This window comes from Colobus angolensis, unplaced genomic scaffold, assembly GCF_000951035.1.
Source record: "Colobus angolensis palliatus isolate OR3802 unplaced genomic scaffold, Cang.pa_1.0 Scaffold27, whole genome shotgun sequence".
NCBI lineage: Eukaryota > Metazoa > Chordata > Mammalia > Primates > Cercopithecidae > Colobus > Colobus angolensis.
This window is the reverse complement of record NW_012115932.1, coordinates 3,799,925-3,825,793: the sequence shown is the minus strand read 5'-3', so window position 1 is coordinate 3,825,793 and position 25,869 is coordinate 3,799,925. Positions and strand designations below refer to the sequence as shown.

The following is a 25,869-nucleotide window of genomic DNA, read 5'->3' as shown; positions in this document are numbered from 1 at the left end:
AGCAAAAAACTTTAGGGGGTAGGCTTATTGGAAAGACATCAGCACTCACACAATCAATGGGAGGCTTAAAGAATAGGCTTAGAAAGCAGGTAGAGCTCGGCCGAGCATGGTGGCTCACACCTGTAATTCCAGTACTTTGGGAGGCTAAGGCGGGTGGATCATGAGGCCAAGAGATCGAGACCATTCTGTCTAACATGGTGAAACCCCATCTGTACTAAAAAAAAAGAAAAGTAGCTGGATGTGGTGGCGCATGCCTGTAGTCCCAGCTACTCAGGAGGCTGAGGCAGGAGAATTGCTTGAACCTGGGAGGTGGAGGTTGGAGTGAGCCAAAGTCGTGCCACTGCACTCCAGCCTGGCGACAGAGTGAGACTCGTCTCAAAAAAAAAAAAAAAAAAAAAGCAAGCAAGCAAGTAGAACTCAAGGAGGCTCTGTCAAGAAGCAGAAGCAGAATGCATGAGTGTCTTTTAGTGAAAGACTTGCCAGGACAGGGCTACGATGGTAGCAAATCAACTCTAACCATTCCATTTTCTTTGCTTCACTCAATCTGGATTCAAGGTCTCGGTCAGAAGCATCTAATATACCAAGCATCGATCACAAGCCTTGGTTGTCAGAGCATGAAGTGAGAGACATGGGGTACTACCACTCAATAAGATTACAACACAAGAGAATTCCTCCAAATAGGAAGGGGTATTAGGGTTATTGGATGCTGGCGAGCAAAGACAACATAACAAATTCAGTTAGCAGTTATTTAAGAAACAAATTCTTTTTTTTTCTTCTTTTTTTTTTTTTAAGAAACAAATTCTTCATAGAGGGGTTAAATCATCAAGTTACTAGAGCTTAATGCCCATCCTTTAGGAGTTTTCAATTTCTTTAGCATTAACTGTAAATCTTAAGCTACTTTCTGATCTATAATCTTCTCTTCAGAGCCAACTCATTAGGAATCTTCTATGAACACAGATGAATCAATCAGACCGCCAGACCAGGCTCTTGTGAAGTAAGCGTGTGTATGGGCATTCATGTTTTAGGAGGCCAATCATTCTTTGGGAAATTGATAACATCAAGTTCCCAATGGGCAAAGCCAAGAAAGGAATTAGTGCTAAGGGCCAGCCAGAGCAGCCAGCTCAAGAAATACTCACCGTGTCTTTATTTTTATTGTCAGAGACAGGCTCTCCTTCTGTTGTCCAGGCTGGAGTGCAGTGGCACCATAAGAGTTTACTGTAACCTTGAACTCCTGGGCTCAAGCAATCCTTCTGAGTAGCTGGGACTATAAGCAAGCAGCACTGCCTGCCCCTAGGTAATTTTTTTCTGTTTTTAATAGAGATGGGGTCTCACAGTGTTGGCCAGGTTGGTCTTAAACTCCTGGGCTCAAGCAGTCTTCTCATCTCAGCCTCCCAGTGTGTTGGGACTATAGGTGTGAGCCAGTGTGCCCAGCCCTCATCTTGTCTTTCTAACTTGAAGAACTGAAAGTTGAGCTAGCCAAGCGAAAGGCTCCAGAATGTAATTCTGAGGTTATTATTATTATTATTTTTTGAGACAGACTCTCACTCCATCACCCAGTCTAGAGTGCAGTGGCGTGATCTTGGCTCACTGTAACCTCCACCTCCGAGGTTCAAGTGATTCTCATGCCTCAGCCTCCTGAGTAGCTGAGTTTACAGGCATGCGCTACCACACCTGGCTAATTTTTTGTATTTTTAGTAGAGATGGGGTTTTGCCATGTTGCCCAGGCTGGTCTTAAACTCCAGGCCTCAAGTGACTTGCCTGTCTCGGCCTCCCAAATTTCCGGGATTACAGGTGTGAGCTGAGGTCAACTACTCTTAAGTAAGGCATCCCATTGTTTCAACTGATAAATCACAACCCAGTGGTCCACTGAGTAGTAAACACTGAAAAAGAACTGCTGCTTCCCTCTCCACAGATTGTGCAAATTAAGAGTAATGCAATTATCAGTATCATGCTGAACATCTCCTTGGAAACAGCTAAAAATAGCACTTTGAGGAGAAAGTTGAACTATTTCCCAGCTGTGCCGAGACTGAAATGATGATCCCAGTACAAAGACTGGAGTTTTTTTCTGCTGAATATATTCTTTCTCCAAAGGATGACAGGCATATAGTACAATATTACTGGAATCCGAGGATAGATATGATAAATAGTGTACGGGTCTTCCTTAGCGTGCTAGGTGCCAGAAGCACACATACGTGAGCCGGCGGTGCTGATATTCTGCAGCACTATCAGGGGAGTCTTTCCAGGTTCTGTTCTATGAACAGAAGCTTCTAATGTGGTTAAAACCCTTACATACCTCCACAATGCCTTTTAACACATTCCAGAGAGGCCTCACAGGGAAACCTCTGATCTTGAATTATACTTCTATAGAAATGGAAACCAAAGAAATTTTATAAGGCCCTTTACTCGGTACTTTCTTCTCCATCACTGAAAACTTAGGGGGAAATAGTGACATTATCCTGCATTGTAAATCATCACAGGAACTGCCAAGGAAAGTCCCAAACAGACAACGGTCTCAATGAATGGAGCTTATTTGAAAAGTTACTACCACAACTGTAAACTTCTCAACTTGGTATTCAAAATTCATTACAACCTACACCAGTACAGCACTTCACTGCTGAAAATCTGCTGTCACATACATTAGCTCATTTGTTTTTCAAGATAATTTTGAGAGGTGGACATGGAGGTCTTGACTCATTTTACAGACGAGAAAAATCAAGATTCAGAAATCTCTTGTTCACACTACATCAAGCTTCTGTTCCAACCTACTCAACCTATGCAACACAAGTCCTCTTTGCTAGACAGTCTGATCTCACTATTGTCTCTCAAAGCTCACTATGCTTTTCCCTCATCCCATTTGTTTGCTTATTGGCCCCCATGTCCTTCCACGGAGCATCTCTTCCATATCCTCCTCCCAACTCTCTCACACCAAATTTTCCGTAGTTTTCAAAGTCTAGTACAAACCATAGCTCCTCCCTGGGGCCACCTTTTGCTTCTTTTCCCACATTACCTTTCTTTGAATGCAGACTGTACATACTGCTTTTAATTTTGTAATTCAATTCTGCCTTAGAGATTGTTTTAAATTATGAACACAACAAAAACACTGCAAAAAATCTGGAGTGTTATTTAATGCTTAAATGGTTTCATGTGTTGTAGAGGGCTTTTTGGCCCTCAGACCTGGGCAGAAGAGGCTCTTGTCAAGGTCCCCCTCTTGTGGGCCCCACCCATATCCATACGGCCCTTTTAAACTATGTTCCAGGTAACTGAGTTCTCTAGGATTTCCAGTTCAAGCCTCCCTAGCCCACTTCCAGAACCTGCATGGGTATTTTACCTGGGTTTATTTAACTTTGTTGCAGGTTTACGTAATATTCTGGGTGTAGTATTCTGTACTTTGCCTACCCTAGATCTGGCCATATTTCCAAGAAGTCCTAGATCAATTTTTACTTACTTACTTACTTATTTAAAGACAGGGTCTCGCTTTGCCACCCAGGCTAAAGAGATCATGGCTCACTGCAGCCTCAACCTCCTGGGCTCAAGCAATCGTCCCACTTCAGTTTCCTCAGTATCTGGGACCACAGGTGCATACCACCACGTCTGGCTATTTTGTTTTTCTTTCTGTAGAGATTGCGGGGAGTCTCACTATGTTGCCTAGACTGGTCTTAAACTCCTGGGCTCAAGTGATCCTCCCACCAGAGCCTCACAAGGTGCTGAGATTACAGGTGTGAGTCACCCCATTCAGCTGAATCCTGGATTCTTTTAGTGTGGAACAGTGTTTAGAAACAAAGATCTGGTGTCAGTGTGTTCACTGTTACTAGGGTGTTACTGCTTTTAGGCCCTCTCAGTGAAGAAACCCACGAAATACATCTTCAACAAAATGAAACCCTTATGAGTCCAAAGAACACATACAAGTGAAATCCAACAACACAGGGTTCTTCCTCACATTCCTCCACAGTGAAAACTCTGGTTCTCAGAAGAGTGACTTTATTAATTTGCTCTATCCTACAATAAACAAGAGGTCCAAAATTACTACACAAATATCATTACCAACAATGAACCTACTATGTAAAGTTCAAGGTTTTGTTGCAGTCAGAGTCTGTGTCCAAAGTTAATGGAATTATCTTTTCTATATAATCAATTCATGATTGTTATGTAATTTGTTTTGTTTTTTTTTTTTTTTTTTGAGACGGAGTCTCGCTCTGTCACCCAGGCTGGAGTGCAGTGGCCGGATCTCAGCTCATTGCAAGCTCCGCCTCCCGGGTTTACGCCATTCTCCTGTCTCAGCCTCCCCAGTAGCCGGGACTATAGGCGCCCGCCACCTCGCCCGGCTATTTTTTTTTTTTTTTTAATTTTTTAGTACAGACAGGGTTTCACTGTGTTCGCCAGGATGGTCTCCATCTCCTGACCTCGTGATCCACCCGTCTCGGCCTCCCAAAGTGCTGGGATTACAGGCTTGAGCCACCGCGCCCGGCCCTACAGTCAATTTTAAGCCTTGTTTTTTTTTTCTCATCCTTTCTGATTTAATTTTATTTTTTGAAAATAAAAAACATTATTTACACAGTTCAAAAATAGGTGGAATTTCTGATGTGGTGAAGTAAGGAGGTTGACAAAATCCTTTTCCTTAAAGCCAACTGTAAAACTGGACAGGCCAGGGACAGTAGCTCACACCTGTAATCCCAGTACTTTAGGAGGTCGAGGTGGGTGAACTGCCCGAGTCAGGAGTTTGGACCATTCTGGGCAACATGGTGAAACCCTGTTTCTAGCAAAAAGCCAAAAAAGTTAGCCATGTGTGGTGGTGCGCACCTGTGGTCTCAGCTACTCTGGAGGCTGAGGTGGGAAGATCGCCTGAGCCCAGGAAGTTGAGGCCATGATTGTGCCACTGCACTACAGCCTAGGCCACAGAGTGTGGCCTTGCTTCAGAAAATAAAAAGAATAAGTAAACTTGAAGTTGTATTGGAAGAAATTATCCAAGCAAAAAGACTGAAGAAAAATGGACAGGACCCTCTGAAGACCCAGAAGAAGGGAAGAAAGAGAAGAACAGAACAAATGTTTGAAGAAATAAAGGCTGATAACTTTAAAATTTTGATGAAAAACGTTAATCTAAAGATCCAAGAAGCTCATCTCGGTGAACCTCAAGTAGACTAGAAAGATCTACATCTGAGGACACCACCATGTCAAGAGTGATGAGAGATAAAGAGAAAATAAAGCCACAAGAGAAAAATGATAAAAGACAACAAGACTACTAATTTCTGACATCTTACCAGAAACAGCGCAGGGCAGAAGGCAGTGTAATGATATATTTAAAATGGTGAACAAGAAAAATTTTCAAGACAGATTATACATTTAACAAAACCACCTCAAAGATGAAGGCAAAATAAAGACTTTTACAACAAACAAAGGGAATTTACTGCTGTGAAACCTGCCTCACAAAACATATTAAAGTCCTTCAGGCTGGAGGAAATGACAGTAGATGGTCACTCAAAACCACAGGAGGAAATGAAGAACACCTGAAATGGTAAGCAGATATAAGACTCTAATGTTATTTTCTCTCTTCTTTAATTTCTTTAAAAGACAAAAGATTATAAAATGACACTCAGTGGTTAGGTTTACAACATAAACACATATTGATATAATGTACATGACAATGATAGTTCAAAGTGGAGGAGAGGAAATGGAGCTATGCTAAAGCAAAGCTTCTATCAATACATTTCACTGAAAGTAAGTAGTATTAAACTAAAGTAGGGCTGGGCACAGTGGCTCCCGCCAGTAATCTCAGCACTCTGGGAGGCCAAGGCAGGTGGATCACTTGAACTCAGGAGTGTGAGAACAGTTTAGGCAACGGCCAAACTCCATATCTACAAAAAATACAAAAATTAGCTGGGCATGGTGGTGTGCACCTGTAGTCCAGATACTCAGGAGGCTGAGGTGGGAGGATCACCTGAGCCCAGGGAGGTGGAGGCCGCAGTGATCCATGATTGCGGCCACTGTACTCCAGCCTGGGCAACAGAGTGAGACCCTGTCTCAAAAACAAAAACAAAAACAAAAAAATTCCGAAAAACTAAAGTAGACTATAAAAAGATGTGCATTACAATTCCTACAGCAACCATTAAGAAAATAGCTAAAAGTAAACATAGTTAATAAAATCCAAAGTATTATAATAGCATGCACAAAATATTATCTAATACAAAAAGAGGCAGTAAAAAAGAAACAGGAATAAAGAACACACGAGACTTGTAAAAGACTAATGAGTAAATCCAACCATATAAATAAGCAGATTAAATATGAATGGACTAAACAACTCAAAGAGCACAGATTATCACACTGGATTTAACAAGATTCAATCATATGCTGACTATAAGATGCATACTTCACATTCAAAGACATATACAGTTTGAAAGTAAAAGTATAAAAAAAGATACTGTGTAAACAGCAACCTTAAGAGAAGTAGCTGAAGTGCTATCAGACAAAATAGGCTTTAAGACAAGATATATTACTGGAGACCAAAAAAGGGGATATTTCATAATGGTAAAAAGGTCAACAAATTGGGAAAATATAACAATTATAGGTGTATACGTATCTAACAGCAGAACCATAAAATACATAAAGGAAAAACTGACTGAATTCAGAAGAGAAACAGACAATCCAACACTAGTTGAAGATTTTAATACCCCAGTATCAGAAATTGCTTAAACAACCAGAGGTACAATACACACAGAAAAACATACAGAAATGTACCACTTAGTATACTGTTGCAAAATATATATTCACAAAACTACTATACAAATTAAGATAGAGAGCACTGCCAGAACCTCAGAAGCTTCCACTGTACTCCTTTCTAAATTCTCTCACCCCGACATCCCTAGCCAAACAACTTTTCTTCATAACTTGCAGGAGTTAAATAATTGAGGTTGTCATACTTCTATAACATTCTGGAATGTACACTTGCAACCTTTAGAAAACCAAGTATCTAAAAATGATTTTTAAGAGATCTTCTATGTTCTATTCTAGACCTGAAATATTTTATGGTCTATGTTCACTGAATTTTGACTTAATAGCTATAGTTAACAGTTCCTGATTGCTCTTGTCTGCTAGTCATTTAATCCTTATGATCCCATTTTACGCCAAGTTAAATGATAGAGCTAGGACACATCTAACATTTCCAAGTTAATGTTTTTAGGTGAGGTGGTGCACACCTTAGTCCCAAGTACTTGAGGGACTGAGGTGGGAGAATCGCTTGAGCCCAGGAGTTGCATTGGCAATGAAGCTAGACCCTGTCTTTTAAACAAAACAAAGCAAAACAAAACAACAAAGTTCATGCTTTTAACCACAAGACCATACTGTCTTCCACAGGTGCGGAAATAAAGAATTGTTTGCAGGAAGTAGAACTGAGTAACGCACAGAAAGTGCTGCAAAAAGGTGAACACACAGAACTTATATGCTTCATAGTTCTAAAGAAAAAGTCACTTGTAATTCCCTTGGTGTCAAGAACTAGGGATGACACTGAAAAGAGGATGACACTGACAAGAAAAGGGGATGACACTGCTCCAAAACATGTTATTTAGTTCCAGAGTTCTGATCTATAGTCATTTTGAGACCTACGTTAAAAATAAATCTCACTGGGTGTGGTAGCCCATACCTGTAATCTCAGCACTTCGGGAGGCCAAGGAGGGTGGACTGCTTGAGCTCAAGAGTTTGAGACCAGCGTGGGCAACACGGCAAAACCCCGTCTCTATTGAAAAACAAAAATTAGGCTGGGCACAGTGGCTCACACCTGTAATCCCAGCACTTTGGGAGGCCAAGGCAGGTGGATCGTCTGAGGTCTGGAGTTTGAGACCAGCCTGGCCAACGTGGTCAAACCCCGTCTCTATAAAAAATATAAAAATTAGCCAGGTGTGGTGGTGGATGCCTGTAATCCCAGCTACTTGGGAGGCTGAGGCAGGAGAATCACCTGAACCTGGGAGGCAGAGGTTGCAGTGGGCTGAGATTGCATCATTGCACTTCAGCCTGGGTGACACAGTAAGACTTTGTCTCAAAAACAAACAAAACAAAAAAATAAATAAATAAAAATACAAAAATTAGCTGGGCATGGTGGCTCATGCCTGCAGTCCCAGCTACTCTGGAGACTGAGGTGGGAAGATCACTGGAGCCCAGGAAGTCGAGGCTACAGTGGAATTATGGAATCATGCCACTGCACTCCAGCCTGGGGGACAGAGCAAGACCTGGTCTCAAAAAACAAAGCAAAACAAAACAAAAACAAACCTTTTCCTCACTGAATCAAGGGCTTGGACCACAGGACTTAGGTTGTTCTATTATTATTATTATTACTTTTGAGGTGCTAGGATCACTTGAGAATGTGAATTCAAGATCAACCTGGGCAACAAAGCAAAACCCCGTGTCCTAAAAAAAAAAAAAAAAAAATTAGTGGGTGTGATGGCAAGAGCCTGCAGTCCCAGCTATGAGGGAGGCTGAGGCAGGAGGATCACTTGAGTCCAGGAGTTTGAGGCTGCAGTAAGCTATGATCATGCCACTGTGCTCCAGCTTGGGCTACTCTAGTCTCTCTTAAAAAAAGAAAAGAAAAGACAAAGGAACTATCATGAACTAGAGAAAATCAAGGCGACATGAAAACTAAATGCAATGGGTCCTGGAACAGAAAAGATGACGTTCATGGGAAATGTGATGAAATCTGAATAAGGTCTGTAGTTTATAGCGTTGTAATAATGTTTATTTCCTGGTTTTGATAACTGCACTATGGCTATGTAAGCTGTTAAAACTAGGGGAAGCTGGAATCTATTTTTTGCTACTTTCTAAAAAATGTTATTTCAAAAATAAAAAGTTAAAATAGAACTCTCCACCTGGGAAATAATTTTTCTCTTTCAAGAGCTAAATACAGCCTCCAGTAAGGACTTGAAACTCCTACCTCAGTAATGACAGTTTTTCAACATACTTACGGCACATAACGTGCAGGCACTGTGCTAAAGTACGCAGCACAGAGAAAGCTCCACCCATTGCTCCCCGACACTTACATGCCAACCAGAGTATGCTGATAAAACACGAAACTACCTAAAATAAAAAGGTAAGCATAGTTACATGTCTTCCTGGCTGAATTATAAGTTTCTTGACAGAGAAAACCATATTCTTCAAGAAAACTTCAGCCTGGGCAACATAGCAAGACTATGCCTCTACTAAAAATAAAAAAAAATTAGCTGGGCGTGATGGCTCATGCCTGTAGTCCTAGCTACTTGGGAAGCTGAGGCGGAAGGATCACTTGATCCCTGAAGGTTATAATGAGCCATGATTGCGTCACTGCACTCCAGCCTGGGCAAAAGAGCAAAACCCTATTTCAAAAAAAAAAAAAAAAAAAAAAAAAATTTTGTCTTTTTTTTTTTTAGACAGAGTTTTGCTCTTTTGCCCAGGGTGGAGTGCAATGATGCAATCTCAGTTCACTGCAACATCTGCTTACCGGGTTCAAGAGATTCTCCTGTCTCAGCCTCCTGAGTAGCTGGGATTACAGGCACATGCCACCACGCCCGGCTAATTTTTTTGTATTTTTAGTAGAGATGGGGTTTCACTTTGTTGGTCAGGCTGGTCTTAAACTTGACCTCAGGTGATCTGCCCGACTTGGCCTCCCAAAGTGTTGGGATTACAGGCGTGAGCCACCGTACCTGGCCGATTTTGTCTATTAATTGCAGGTACTAACAAATGTCTGCTGAACGAATAACTCAATTTCTAGAATTACCCTGAATCTATAGCATATGTGGGTTAATTTTCATTTAACTAACAAAGAAATAAGGGTGGAAACTGTTACAAGTGTCCTTTCTGAATAAAATTAGCAAATCAAGGATATAAACATTATAAACTGCTTTGCATAAAGAAGATATTCTATAAAGAAGACAGATTACTTTAAATGCTAGTTAGGATGAAAAATGGTATACTAATATTGCTAAGTGAAGACTCTTCCTGTAAAGCAAATATCCATGACTTGGCTATAATCTTACCTTGTCATTTCCTATTTACTAACATAGTACTCCTATCTGCTTAGATTACCCAAAGATGCCTGATTCCATGGCTGTGTAACTCATTCAGTGAGCTAAAACTCATAATACTTAGTATGTAGCCAGACATTGTGCTAAGAGCTTCAAATGGATTGATTCACTTGCTTAAAATATTAGAAGTAGCTTGAATTTAATTTTTTAATGGACAACAAAAAAACCACCCTTCAAAAAACCCAAAAATCCAAGCTACAGAACTTCAACTGATATAATTTAAAATCCTGGGGTAGCAAGGCAAAATGTTAGAAAGTGCTCCTCTAGTCTCTTATAAATAAACCACTCTTACAATGCAGTGGCTGAGTAGGGTATTTCTTTTACTTTAGGTCAGTGAATACAACACAAACACACTTGACTTGGAGCTTACAAGTGTATATCCCACCTATCATTATTAAATAGTAAAAACTGGCATGAAATGCATTTATTTTTTATTTTTATTTTTATTTTTTTTTTGAGGCGGAGTCTCGCTCTGTCGCCCAAGCTGGAGCGCAGTGGCCGGATCTCGGCTCATTGCAAACTCCGCCTCCCGGGTTCACGCCATTCTCCTGCCTCAGCCTCCCGAGTAGCTGGGACTACAGGCGCCCGCCACCTCGCCCGGCTAGTTTTTTGTATTTTTTTAGTAGAGACGGGGTTTCACCGTGTTAGCCAGGATGGTCTCGATCTCCTGACCTCGTGATTCGCCTGTCTCGGCCTCCCAAAGTGCTGGGATTACAGGCTTGAGCCACCACGCCCGGCCTCATGAAATACATTTAAACAATAATCTCATATTTAAATAATCCTACGGTAAGCATGTGCTCAACAGACAAACGGATAAAACCAAGACTGTCGCTCCGGCAAGCTTATGTCCATATTATAAATCTATCAGCAGCTCTCTGCTGCGCTCTGCAGTTTTGTGAAGTAATTGCTACAAAATAAAACAGCATACACTTTACGCCAAGCATAGTACCCAAGAATCACAGTACCCAGACATCAATTGCTGGAGTAAAAGAGAGAGTAAAGAGAGCTACATACTTGCTCAATTGCTGTAAAATGGAGGCAAATGCGACAAAACCTTCTGCTTTAGTCTTATCTAGGTGGGATGAGAAAACTACACTTGGAATGCAAATATTGGAAAGGCTAGGGACACCACTTCTACAAATTATTCTGAAGGGAATTCCTTATCATTAAAAAAATAAGCTTTCGGTTTTGTCTTCTTTGAAATCAGATATCTCTTGCTTTACATATATAAAGACATATCTGTTCTTTCCACGAGTCACCTTTACAGGTCCTCTAGGGAGGCATGAGGGAAGAATCTTTAGATCTAAGCCACAGTTAGAAACTGCCTCTCAGTAGGTATTATCCTTCTGAGGAAAAAATGACTGATCTATGAAGAATTAATCTTGGAAACACTCCCTTGTTTCTTAAATCAGAAAATTCTATTTCCCAAAACACAATTTAGTAGAAATAAATTTTCTGTTAGGACTGCTTAAATTCGGCCCAACAAGTTGTTTTCAGACCTTGATCAACGGATGTGGGTAAAAGAAAACCTCCCATTCAGTTCTTCCGAAGTTGGATGCAGTCAATGTACGGGTTAGGTCAATACTTCTTGTTTTGGAAGCTCAGTCATCTGCATCCATCTGGATCTGTTTCCCATCGGGTGGGAAAAGTTCTTCCTATATTGAAATTCTTCCTATATTGAAGAGTTCTTCCTATATTGAAATTACCTGGGAGGCTTGCTAACAAAGCAGATGCCTGGTTGTGGCCTCACAGGTGTGTGGTATCAGACACTTCTCAGGCTTTGCATGGTTAATACATTTCCTGTGATGCTTAGGCACAACAAAGTCTGGAAACCACTGATCTACACAAAGTGACCTTTCTTAATAAACACAGGAAATACTGAATGCCATTTTAATTTTCTACCAGCAAATAATGTAAACATACATTATTTGTTTATTAAGTGACCTTTCTTAATAAACACAGGAAATACTGAATGCCATTTTAATTTTCTACCAGCAAATAATGTAAACATACCTCACTAACTTCCAAATATTTTAGAGCAGCGGTCCCTAACCTTCTTGGCACCAAGGACTGCTTTTGTGGGGGACCATTTTTCCACGGACCAGGGTCGTGGGGGAGGGGGTGTTCGTAATGATTCAACCATATTACATTTATTGTGTACTTTATTTTTATAATTATGACACTGTAATATATAATCAAATAGTTATACAATTCCCCATAATGTAGAATCAGTGGGAGCCCTGAACTTGTTTTCCTGCAACTAGATGGTTCCCCCTGGGGGTGATGGGAGACAGTGATAGACTATCAGGCATTAGATTCTCATAATGAGCCACAGTCTAGATCCCTTGCATGTGCAGTTCACAATAGGGTTCACAAGCCCACGAGAATCTAATGCCACCACGCATATTACATGAGGCGGAGCTCAGACAGTAATACAAATGATGGGGAGTGGCCGTAAATACAGATGAAGCTTCGCTCACTAGTCTGCTGCTCACTTCTGCTGTGTGGCTGGGTTCTTAACAGGCCACAGGCTGGTACTAGTACATGGCCGGGGGTTGATGACCCCTGTTTTAGAGCAAGCAACCCTTATTTCCTCTGGTTTAAACTCAGGATCAGGCCAAGCAGGGTGGTTCATGCCTGTAATCTCAGCACTTTGGGAGGCCAAGTGAAAGGGCCTCTACAAAAATAAAAATAAACAAAATTGGGATCAGAAATCTAAGCTCCTTCCAGGATTTGATTTAATCGTTTGTAGACAGCATTAAGTTCAACAGTGGTAACTCTATAAGAAGTTGGTAAAAATGACTACCTTAGTTCCAAAAGATGCCCATTAGAAATGAAAGAAAAGGAGGCTGAGGCGGGTGGATCACTTGAGGTCAGGAGTTTGAGACCAGCCTGGCCAACATGGTGAAACCCCATCTTTACTAAAAATACAAAAATTAGCCAGGTGTGGTGATGGGCACCTGCAATCCCAGCTACTCGGGAGGCTGAGGCAGGAGAATCACTTGAACCCAGGAGGCAGAGGTTGCAGTGAACCAAGATCATGCCACTGTACTCCAGCCTGGGCGATAGGGTGAAACTCCATCTCGAAACAAAAAACAAAACAAAACAAAAAACCAAAAGAAAACAAGAAATGAAAGAAAAGGAGGCAGGAGGCAGGGTGCGGTGGCTCATGCCTGTAACCCCAGCGCTTTGGGAGGCCAAGGTGGGTAGACCACGATGTCAGGAGTTTGAGACCAGCCTGGCCAATATGGTAAAACCCAGTCTCTACTAAAAATACAAAAATTAGCTGGGTGTGGTGGCACACACCTGTAGCCCCAGCTACTCGGGAGGCTGAGGCAGAAGAATCACTTGAACCCAAGAGGCAGAGGTTGCAGCAGAGATAGCACCACTGCACTCCAGCTTTGGTGACAGAGTGAGACTCCGTCTTAAAAAAAAAAAAGGAAGAGGTGCAGCACACCAACATGGCACAAGTATACATATGTTAACAAACCTGCACGTTATGCACATGTACCCTAGAACTTAAAGTATAAAAATAATTAAAAAAAAAAAAAAGAAAGAAAGAAAAGGGAAACAACAAAATCAGAAAGGTTACTCACGAAGTTAACAGGACTATGCAGGCCACTATGGAAGAAGTTACTGAAAACTTTTTGGAAGCAATCAAGAGAGTATTCCCTGCAAACACATCCACAGCCACAACATTGATTAGATTATGAAAATGATGCAATAAGGTGGCAGAAACATGGAAATCCAAAAGATTAAGTAATGTGGAATTTAGGAAAAATGACAGAGGGAAGACACTAAAATATAACTTCTGTTCTAAACTGAGACTTCTAAGCTTTGATAACGGTTCCTAAAGAGAAAATGACCTTAAAGAACAATGCTTGAAATTTTCAGAGCCTAATGTTTAAAAATCTCAGATCCCATGCATTCTGAATCTATGTTCACCATGCAACAGACTTTTAGATCCCTTATGTGTACATGTAAATGAATACCATTTGCAAACCACTGGTGAAAGGCAGCAAACCTACTGAAATGACTAAATCTGCATTTTGGCTTACAAATGAAAATGTTTGTTTGCAGGAAAGAATTAAATCACCAGAACCTGGATGAGTTCAAAGTTCCTTCATCTTCTTCATATTAATAAAGGCCACCACCATCCATCCAGTAGCTGAAGAAAAGGAATCATTCTAAAGTCTCACTCCATTCCTCCAATCGAATCCACTGCAATGTGTGGTCAGCTTTACCTCTGAAATACATCCCGAAATCATTCATTTCTCTTCAGATCCACAGTTCAAGCTACTATTATCTTTGCCCGGGCTACTGCATTAGAGCCTAACTGGTCTCAAATGTTCCATTCATGTCCCTCCTCTATCCTTATACCCCTCCATTCTCCATATAAGAACTGAATTCTCTTATTAAAATGTAAATAACTCCTGTCTCTCCCTGGCTTAAAATTATCCACCTGTTTCCTTCTGCACTTGGAACAAACTTCAAATTCTTTACCACGGCTTAGGAACTGTTCCATAATCAGATTCTTGCCTACTATCAACCCACTCTCTTCCTTAATCATTATGCTTCAGCCATAGGCTCTTCCACTCCTTGAATATGTCAAAACACCAAGGTTGTTGTTACTTTAGGGCTTTATTCAACTGCTCTCTTTGTCTGCAATGCTTGCCTCTCAGATGGTCACACACTTGGCTGCTCCCAGTGCCACCCTCCCCCAGGCTCTGCTGAAAGGCCACCTCTTCAGAGAGGCTTTCCTGACCAGCCAATCTAAAGCAGGTCTCTCCACCTGTCTTAGTCCACTCAGGGTGCTATAACAAAATAACACGACTGGTTAATTTATAAATAATAGAAATTTATTTTGCACAGCTGTAGGGGCTGGAAACGCCAAGATCAAGGCACTAACAGATTTGGTGTCTGGTAAGGGGCGTGTTCTCTGATTCAACATGGTGCCTTCTTTCTGCATCCTCACTTGGTGAAAGGGGAGTAGAAGGGCCCAACAGGTTCCCTCAAGTCTTTTATTGGTATACTTTATAAGGATACTGATTCTTCTAATCACCTTCTAAAGGCTCAACCTCTTAATACTACACATCAAGGATTAAGTTTAACATGAATTTTGGGGAGAAACATTCAAACCATAGCACCATCCTTCCAACCCAACCCTGCATCACTTCATCTTAAGATTTTGTCCTAATTCCCCAATGAGAGAACAGAAACCCTCTCTGTCTTGTTCACCACTGTATTCCTCAGGGCCTCAAACAACGCCTGGTGTGTGGAAGAAATGCAAATATTACTTGAATAAATGTGATAAAAAAATTTCTGTAACTTGTAAGGCCAATTATTGGCTCTCATGGGGGAAATAAAGACACTATTCATTCAATAGCTATTTAATGGAGGAAGACTGTGCAAAGCCCATGACAGTGGTCCTCAAGTCTCAGCATGTGCATATGAATTACCTAGGAAATTTACACGAGGCCTAAGAAACTGCACTGTGACAAGCAGTCCATAAAAGGCGATTTTCTTATAGAATCAATACCAGCATTCTGCAGTATGTGCCATAGGTCCTAATACTATAAACACTCGCTATGGTCTGAATGTGTCCCTCCAAAATTCATGTTGAAACCTAATCCCCATTGTGTTGGTATTAAGAGGTGGGGCCTTTTGGGATGGGATTAAGTCATAAGGGCTCCATCCTCATGAATAGATTAGTGTCCCAATAAAAGAGGTTGAAGGGAGCTGCCCTGCCCCTTCCGCCACGTAAGAACACAAATGGTGCCATCTGTAAGGAACAGGCCCTCACCAGACACTGAAATTGCTGGCACCTTGATCTTGAACTTCTCAGCCTCCAGAATTACGAGCAATAAATTTTATTTATTTATTTTTTGAGACGCAGAGTCTCGCTCTGTCGCCGAGGCGACTCCTGCATGCCAGGAGTGCAGTGGCGTGATCTCAGCTCACTGCAAGTTGCGCCTCCCGGGTTCACGCCATTCTCCTGCCTCAGCCTCCCGAGTAGCTAGTACTACAGGCGCCTGCCACCTCGCCCGGCTAATTCTTTGTATTTTTAGTAGAGACAGGGTTTCACCGTGTCAGCCAGGATGGTCTCGATCTCCTGACCTTGTGATCTGCCTGCCTCGGCCTCCCGAAGTGCTGGGATTACAGGCATGAGCCACCGCACCAGGCAATAAATTTCTATTATTTATAAATTATCCAGTCTAAGGTATTTTGTTATAGCAGCTCCAACATTGATATATAGAATACCATATATCATAAGGTATATGATACAAAAAAGATAGCATTTTTTGTGTCATGTTATTACTGCAATTCTTGTCTGCTGCTACATCTGTCCTTCACCTTAGCCAAGCCTCTCAGAACCAATTATTTGCTTCACATACCTAGTACATCTCAAATGTTAGCTAAAATTTCATTCCTATGGGTAGTCATGTCTACACTGAAGCTTTCACAAACAGTTAAGATTCACTGCTGAAATAAACACACAAATACACTATACTCCCACTGAGAGCTTTTCCTGCTTTTTACCAAATCTTAACTGCTTTCCTCCTCAATTACTCTTGATTTATGAGTTCTGCTGAGAAGTGACACTGTACTTGAGCCTGAATTATCTTCCCAGCCACAGGACAAGTGAGGTTAGCTTGATTAACAGACTTTGGCTATTGTTATTTGGTTGTGTCCACAAGAAGCCTTTAATAATACATAGACTTTATACGGAATAGCACTTCTTTCCCAAATCCTCAGGGGTCGGCTTTATGTGCTTTTGTGGTAGGGCATACGCTTTGGTTGTAAAGTAATCAATTTTTACTTATTTATATTCTTAAAATGGAATAATGGAATATAGGCTTACTGTAAAAAAAGCAAATATTACAAAATTGCATTACATATAAATTAAAATTCCCTAATAATCACACCTCTCAAAAGTTACTTACTGCTTACACTTTGGTGTATACCCTTCAAATTTGTATGTACAAACATACTTTCACATAGGTTTAGTTTAACTTAAAAGAAATCATCACTGTTGTATAACCTGATTAATTAATTTGACATTACATTACAGGCAGCTTCCCATGTCAATACCTATGATTCATCTTTAAAGAATTTTTTTAAAAATTATTTATTTATTTATTGAGACAGAGACTCACTCTGTCACTCAGGCTGGAGTGCAGTGGCGTGATCTTGGCTCACTGCAACCTCCGCCTCCCAGGTTCAAGCAATTCTTGTGCCTCAGCCTTCTAAGTAGCTGGGACTACAAGTGCACGCCACCATACCTGGCTAATTTTTTTATTTTTAGTAGAGATGGAGGTTCACCATGTTGGCTAGGCTGGTCTTGAACTCCTGCGCTCAAGTGGTCTGCCCACCTTGGCCTCCCAAAGTGCTGGGATTATAGACGTGAGCCACCATGCCCGGCCAAGATTTATCTTTAACAACTGCATTGTATACTACATAAATATAACAACAAAATTTAAATAATACTCTGGGAAGAACATATTTTTCTCTCCTACTATACACTCCCAATAGTTCTGACAACAGATGAGAGTTTTCTTCCACACTAAACAATTCTCCAGCGGACACCAACGGGGTGTCCTGTAATTCAATTCAGCTCTGTCACTATCTCCAGGTAGCCAGTGTCTGATCCCACAGGTTAAGAGTTCAGTCTCACAAGCCTGGCCCCACTTCAGACACTAATCACAAGTCCCAGGTTGTGACCTGTGATTCCGACTGAATGGTTAGCACAGGATTCTAACCACCCTGTCCTTGGGTTCAATAATTTGCTAGACTGGGTCACAGAACTCTGGGAAACACTACTTACACTTAGTAGTTTATTATAAAGGATATTATGAAGGATATAGGACAGCCAGGTGAAGAGACACACAGGGAAAGGCAGAGGGAGAAGGGGTACAGAGCTGCCATGCTCTCTCTGGGTGCCATCCTCTTAACACTTCCATGTATTCATCAACCTGGAAGCTCATCAGATTTCTTGTTCAAGAGTTTTTATAAGCCAGGCATAGCAGCTCACACCTGTAATCCTAGCACTTTGGGAGGCTGAGATGGGAATATTGCTTGAGTCCAGGAGTTCGAGACCAGCCTGGGCAACACAGTGAGACCTCATTTCAAATACAAAAACATTTAGCCAGGTGTGGTGGAGGGTGCCTGTGGTCCCAGCTACTTGGGACACTGATGTAGGAGGACAGCTTGAGTCCAGGAGGTTGAAGGCTGCAGTAAGCTATGATCGCACCTCTGCAATCCAGTCTGGGCAACAGAGTGAGACCCGGTTCAAAACACAAAAAGAAAAAAGTTTTAATGGGGCTTAATCTCCAGCACTTACCCTCCTCCTTTCCTAGATTTCAGTAGGTGGTGCCAAAAGTTCCAACCCTCTAAACCTCTAATCACTTAGTCTTTTTGGTGACTGGCCCCATCCTTAGGCTATTGATAGGCCACACCCTAAAAGTTATCTCATTAGGATGAACTCAGATGTTATCAAAAGGGGTACATTAAGAATAACAGAAGAGCCGGGCACGGTGGCTCAAGCCTGTAATCCCAGCACTTTGGGAGGCCAAGATGGGCGGATCACGAGGTCAGGAGATCGAGACCATCCTGGCTAACATGGTGAAACCCCGTCTCTACTAAAAAATACAAAAAAACTAGCCAGGCGAAGTGGTGGGCGCCTGTAGTCCCAGCTACTCGGGAGGCTGAGGCAGGAGAATGGCGTAAACCTGGGAGACGGAGCTTGCAGTGAGCTGAGATCTGGCCACTGCACTCCAGCCTGGGCGACAGAGCGAGACTCCGTCTCAAAAGTCTGTGTTAAAAAAAAAAAAAAAAAAAAAAAAAAAAGAATAACAGAAGATACACTATCAGAAAATTCCAAGGGTTTTAGGGGCTCTGTAACAGGAACCAGGGACAAAGACCAAATATATTTACTATACTACAAATACCCTGTTTAACACTGTCTAGCTTTCCAAAATTATGAATGATGCTACAACACATCTATGTACATAATTTTGTGTATATTTCTAATAATTTCCTTGAAATAAATGGCTGCAAGAAAATCAGGGTTAATGCTGTCATGTCCAATATGGTAGTTACTAGCCACATGTGACGATTTTATTTTAAAATTATTTATTTATTCATTTTGAGACAAGTTCTCACTCTGTTGCACAGGCTGGGGTGCAGTGGCGTGATCATGGCTCACTGCAGCCTCAACTTCTCAGGCTCCAGGGATCTTCCCACCTCAGCCTCCTGAGTGGTGGGGCTATAGGCTTGTGCCACATGTGGTTATTTTTATTTTTATTTTTAAAGGCTTTAAAAAATTTTTTAATTAAAAAATTTTATTTTTGGAAAGACAGGGTCTTACTCTCTTGCCCAGGCTGGTCTCAAACTCCTGGGCTCAAGTGATCCTCCAGCCTTAGCCTCCCAAGTGCTGGGATTATAGGAATGAGCCACTGTGCCTGGCCTGTGTGACTATTTATTTTCTGAGATGGAATTTCACTCTTGTCTCCCAGGCTGGAGTGCAATGGCGCAATCTCGGCTCACTGCAATCTCCACGTCCCGAGTTCAAGCAATTCTCCTGCCCCATCCTCCTGAGTGGTTGGGATTACAGGAGCCTGCCACCAGGCCCGGCTAATTTTTTTTATTTTTGGCAGAGATGGGGTTTCACTATGTTGGCCAGGCAGGTCTCGGGTCAAACTCCTGACCTCAGGTGATCCACCCGCCTCAGCCTCCCAAAGTGTTGGGATTATAGGTGTGAGCCACCCCGTGTGACTATTTAAATTAATTAAAATAAAATACAGTTTCTCAGCCATAATAGCCACATTTCAAGTGCTCAACAGCCTGATGTAGTCAGCAGCTACCATACTGCACGGTGCAGGATGTAGAATATTCCTATCATTGTAGAAGAGTCTACTGATAGCCCTATCTAAAGAAATGTTCACATAAAAATTTGGTATGTGTCCCATGAAGTGACATAACAATTTACATTCCCAACATGAGTATAAGAGTTCCAGCATCCTCTCCTTGTCAACATCAGATCAATGTTCTGATCTGACAGATGAGACATAATGTTTTAGTTTGTATTTTTTATTATTATTAATGAGGCTGAAAGTCTTTTCACATTTTTTTGCCATTTATTTTTTTTAAATCATTGTTGAACTATCTGAACTTTTATCTATTTTAAAAGATTCAAATATAGGCCGGGCGCGGTGGCTCAAGCCTGTAATCCCAGCACTTTGGGAGGCCGAGACGGGTGGATCACGAGGTCAGGAGATCGAGACCATCCTGAGCTCCACGGTGAAACCCCGTCTCTACTAAAAAAAATACAAAAAACTAGCCGGGCGAGATGGCGGGCGCCTGTAGTCCCAGCTACTCCGGAGGCTGAGGCAGGAGAATGGCGTAAAACCCGGGAGGCGGAGCTTGCAGTGAGCCGAGATCGCGCCACTGCACTCCAGCCTGGGCCACAGAGCTAGACTCCGTCTCCAAAAAAAAAAAAAAAAAGATTCAAATATAATACTATCCTGTCCCTGATGAGCTATTAAAGCCAAACCATATATGCAGAAGACATTTCTTCATTTGTTTTGCTGGCTTCTTGAAAATTTTGGAAAGATATTTATCAAAATAGCATAAAAACAGCTAATACATTAGTACCACAGTTAGCTGAAGGCAATCTGTACTTTCATAGGTTATTTCCTTAAAGTAGAGTTAGTGGCTTACATTTCTCTAAATAACAGGACTAGCACTGCTGTAGGTTACTGTTATGAGATATTCTTACAAATTTTCAAATTAGCTATAAAAACACTTTGATATATAAATAGAAAATATTTATGTTTTAAACATGAATACTACTGTCTGATTATATTTATATGAAAGTCTGGAACAGGAAAAAACCACCTATGAGACAGGAATCAGAAGAGTGGTTAACCAGAGAGTGGTGTGGTTGGGAAAGGAACGACTGATAGAGCACACAAATGGAGTTTCTGACATGATGGAAATGTTCTCTATCTTGATAGAAATGTGAGTTACGCAGGTGAATACAACTGTCAAACTCATTGCATTCTACACATGAGAACTGATACACTGTTTCACTAAATTATAACTCAATTTTTAAAAGGAGCGAAAAAAGTGAAAGTATTGTTCTACTTAGAATATGACTTACAGGCAATAAAAATAATTATCCTGGCTAGGTGTGGTGGTTCACGCCTGTAATCCCAGCACTTTGGGAGGCCAAAATGGCAGGATAGCTTGAGCCCAGCAGTTGGAGATCAGCCTGGGCAACGCGGTGAGACATCGTCTCTACCAAAACACCCATAAAAATTAGCCAGGTAGGGTGGTGCATGCCTGTTGTCCCAGTTACTCAGGAGGTTGAGGTGGGAGGATCCACTTGAGCCCAGGAGGTTGAAACTGCAGTGAGCCGTGATCACATGACTGTACTCCAGCCTGGATGACACAGCGAGATCCTGTCTTCAAAAAAAAAAAAAAAAAAAAAATCCCAAAAGTATTTATAGAACTAAAAGTATGATTTTCTGGTCTAGGAGACACAAAACAGGCTTTACTAAATTAGAGGTGTGGATCAGACTTTGTGACACCTTGAGCCAAACCATTCAACTGTCAAATTCAGAGGGCACTAGAAAATTAATATAATTTTAGGGCAAAATATATTAAGGTATCAGAAAAGCATTGCTATCTTTTTAACATAGATGCATGATCAGTGTTTCTAAAAAGCCTGAAACCTGCTATAATGTTATGGAGCAGTACTTAATTTTTTTGAGCTGTATTTGCTGTGATAGTTTATGAACTTGGCTCATTTTTGCCCTTTTTCCTCCTGTTCTGGTGGCGCACACTAGCACAAAAGCGAACACGTTCACATGAAAGCTAACTGATTTGATAACGAAAAGTGTCAAAGAGAAGATGCTCCTTCCCACCCCAGGCTACCTTCCCACCCCCACTGTTAGGCTTAGCCTGCACATTTATTATCTCAACTCATTACCAATGTATCACAACCTGTTCAGTGAGTGAGCTCGTTAGTGGCATAAACTACAATCTCATTCAAGTTCTTTGTAGACAAACTGAAGCTATTACAGTAACTCTTCAGAAACTAACTTGCTTGTGCAATCAGAAGGAGGTAGGACAGCAGGACTTCAGTCTCCAAAAGTGAAGGCTTGCTCAGTTAATGGTGTGGCCCCAGAGCAAAGAAACAGGAGATTGTACATTTTATTAGTCTATCTGCTTTGAAGGAAGACAGATGTTTTTGTTATTACATTCTACATTACACTCCGGCTTTGGAATCAAACAGATTTGATTTGAGAATTAGTTTTGCAATTCATCAGGCATTTGATCTTCGGCTAATTACTTCACCACTCCAAGTTGTTTCCTTAGGGGAAATAACAGTATATATTTCGTTTCTTTCTTCCTTTTTTTTTTTTTGAGACGGAGTCTCGCTCTGTCGCCCAGGCTGGAGTGCAGTGGCCGGATCTCAGCTCACTACAAGCTCCACCTCCCGCGTTTACGCCATTCTTCGGCCTCAGCCTCCCGAGTAGCTGGGACTACAGGCGTCGGCCACCTCACCCGGCTCGTTTTTTTGTATTTTTTAGTAGAGACGGGGTTTCACCGTGTTAGCCTGGATGGTCTCGATCTCCTGACCTCATGATCCGCCCGTCTCGGCCTCCCAAAGTGCTGGGATTACAGGCTTGAGCCACCGCGCCCGGCCTAACAGTACGTATTTCATAGGCATGTTGTGAGGATTAATGAAAACACAAGTAAACATTTTAAGTCAGCGGACAGCACATTGTAGGCATTCAACAAACGATAGCTAGCTATAATCATACACAATTCTGTTCCTGAAGACCTCCACAACCAAAACTCCACCAAGATATTCAGGCAGTCATATTTTGCTAACAAGGGATTAGCATAAACTGGAAATGTTCATAAACATAAATGTAGCATAAACATAAAAATGTTCATTACAGAAATTTCAGCAGCCAACCACAGAAAAGGTTATAACAGAAAACTAAAAAGTATATATACATTTTGAAAATAAACAAAAAGACTGTTATGTTACAGACTCCTGAAGTACAAGATGAACATAACTCAAGGTTCACAGAAAATAATGAAAATTTCTTTGCTAAGCAGACACACTCTGTTTCCCTGTCATGCCACCGATTTATCTCAGATCCAATACTATTAAAGCCATAAAAAGACAAAGGGGCAAGTTATTCTTTACCACAGATGAGGTGGTCTACGATACAGTATCGATCACATTTTAAAATGCAGTGTAAGTGGCAGCTCTTGCACAATAAATAAAATAATTACCTGTTTCTCTTCATCCGACATGTTTTTTTCCAGTTCTATTAGGTATTCTTCATCTAGTTCAGAGGAATTCACATCTTCATTAGATTTGTTCTCTATCTTGTCCACTCCTGGCTCCTCCTCAAATGAGGCACTGCAATCATGAAAACACTCCTCTTCTCCCTGGTCCTCCTGGAGATGGGCCTCATCATCCCTGAGCAGCTTACTCAGGGAATGCTGACTTTTGGGATCAGGAACTGGAAGACCAGCACACTCGGCTTCCTGAGTATCTGTAACCTTCAAACCATTGAACAGATCCTCTGGAACCCTACAGTTCTCTGACTTCTCCCCCATGCTGTCCAGTGAGGGAGGTGACGCTAAAGCTGGGGGTAAACAAAACAAAACAACTGCTATGTAATGATGCTTATATTTTTAAAAGTTCTGTTTTAAACCTAAACAAACCTCTGCATTACAGCCAAAAAAACCACTGTAACTTCCTTTCACTGGAATTCATTATTTAAAAATATAGATTATAAGTAAAAATAATGTCAAATGTCATTTTAACTGAGACCCATTTCCTGATCAAATCTGGTACTAGACTTTTTTTTTTTTTTGAGACGGAGTCTCACTCTGTCACCCAGGCTGAAATGCAGTGGCGCGATCTCGGCTCACTGCAACCTCTGCGTCCGGGTTCAAGCAATTCTCCTGCCTTAGCCTCCCGAGTAGCTGGAATTACAGGCACCTGCCACCGCGCCACCGGCTAATTTTTGTAGTTTTAGTAGACACGGGGTTTCACCATCTTGGCCAGGCTGGTCTGGAACCCCTGACCTCGTGATCCATTCGCCTTGGCCTCCCAAAGTGCTGGGATTACAGGCATGAGTCACCGCGCCCCGCCCAGAACTTCTAATAAGCAACAAAAGCAGCCGTTTTTAATGTGACTCTTCTATGTTCCACCGTTCGCGTTCTGTTTGGATAGCAAAAATTAGAAACTAAAACAGTGACAAGAAAAAGGAAGCAGCCCTAATCTTCATTCAGAATGAATAACCAAGGCACGAGTAAGAAATTATGGTCCGTCTTTTTAGCACCACCACAGGAAACCCAAGAATACGTTTCTAGTGTACCTCAAAATAAAATCCGTGCCCAAACTGTGATCACTTTAACCCAAATGAGTGTAGTAGAGCCCCCACAGCTTACAGTGGAAGGAGAACCTTCGCGCAGGTGACCCGAATCAGAATCACCGTGGGGGTCAGAGTCAGGCATCAGAAAGGGTGACTCTGAACCCTAGCTTCCCAAGAGAACACTAGAGATTTAGAAAATACCACTGCTCAGACCCTAACCAGACTCTGATTTATTAGCGTGGCGTCAAGCAAGGGCATCAGAGTTTTTTTTTTTTTTTTTTTTTTTTTCATCCCAGGTGATTCTGACGTGCAGCCAATTGCGAACCACTGCTGTAGAAGCTGAGTCAGAGCATCACCAGCCCAGATATTTGCAAAAATTTGCTAGAGATTTGCAAAAATGTAAATTGCTCTAGTCGCAGCAAAATCACGCCAACGACCCTTGTGTCACGACAAGAGTCTGAATTCGCCCTAGTATGTTCCAAGAAAACTTAAAAACCAGCAAGACCTTAATACGGAGACTTCGCCTCCACAGCAATGTCTTATTTCTCTTCGCTCACAGGTCTACTGGAAGAACACAGGAGTCTGAGCTCCTAGGGTTAGGGAAGCGACGCCTCGTGCTTCCAGCAGATTATTCCCTAGCTTCGTTCCTCACAGCCAAGACGCTTAGACCCACGGGGTTACTCACAACCTCACAGCTTCTCCAGTCTCCACCTTCTTAGCCTCTGAGATCTTCTGCTTCCGCTCAGTCAGGTGCGCTTCCGTCGATGACGACTAATAGCGCCGCTACCGGCAAAGCATCTTGGGAAATGTAGCGAAACTCCCAGGAAGGAAAGGCATGGTCGCTGTGTGACGTCATTGTACGGAGTGACATTTGAGCGATGGTTGCCATCTTGGGTTACGGCAAGACTTCGCGTTACTCTGCAGAAGAGAAAAAAGGACAAAAGGAAGTATGTCTCTGTGGTGTTCGTTTCACTATTTATTTATTTATTTAATTTTTTTTGAGACACAGTCTCAGTCTGTCGCCCATGCTGGAGTGCAGTGGGGCAATCACAGCCTCCGCTGACTGCAGCGTCAACCTCCTCGGCTCAAGCGCTTCTCTTGCCTCAGCCTTCCGAGTAACGGGGGCCACAGGTGCGCGCCACCACGCCCAGCTAATTTTTTGTATTTTTAGTAGAGACGGAGTTTCACTATGTTGCTCGGACTGGTCTTGAACTCTTGGGCTCAAACGATCCTCCCTCTCGGCCTCCCAGAGTGCTGGGATTATAGGCGTGAGCCACCGCGCCCGGCCCTTTTTTATTTTTTAAGGGCTAGCCAAGTCAAACAGTGGGAGTAGAGAGGAAACAAAAAGATCTGTAACTAGTTGTGATCAGTTAGTTGTAAACACCACTGCACTCAGACTAACCTCAATTTTATATATATATATA

The 25,869-nt window shown here is 41.8% G+C and overlaps 1 protein-coding gene across 2 annotated transcripts in view; it reads right to left on the bottom strand.

The window, feature by feature from the left end:
- TTC1 (tetratricopeptide repeat domain 1) overlaps nucleotides 1-25,224 on the bottom strand; it is a 59,284-nt gene extending 34,060 nt beyond the window's left edge. The window contains exons 1-2 of one of the 2 annotated variants that reach the window (XM_011947694.1): nucleotides 25,131-25,224; nucleotides 23,352-23,710 (exon numbers count right to left, since the gene is read on the bottom strand). In XM_011947694.1, the coding sequence (XP_011803084.1) occupies nucleotides 23,352-23,681 (330 nt within the window). In that variant the 5' untranslated portion in view covers nucleotides 23,682-23,710; nucleotides 25,131-25,224. The remainder of the gene's footprint in view (nucleotides 1-23,351; nucleotides 23,711-25,130) is intronic. The other variant, XM_011947695.1, reaches the window with a different exon arrangement.
- Between the last annotated feature and the right edge of the window lie 645 nt (nucleotides 25,225-25,869).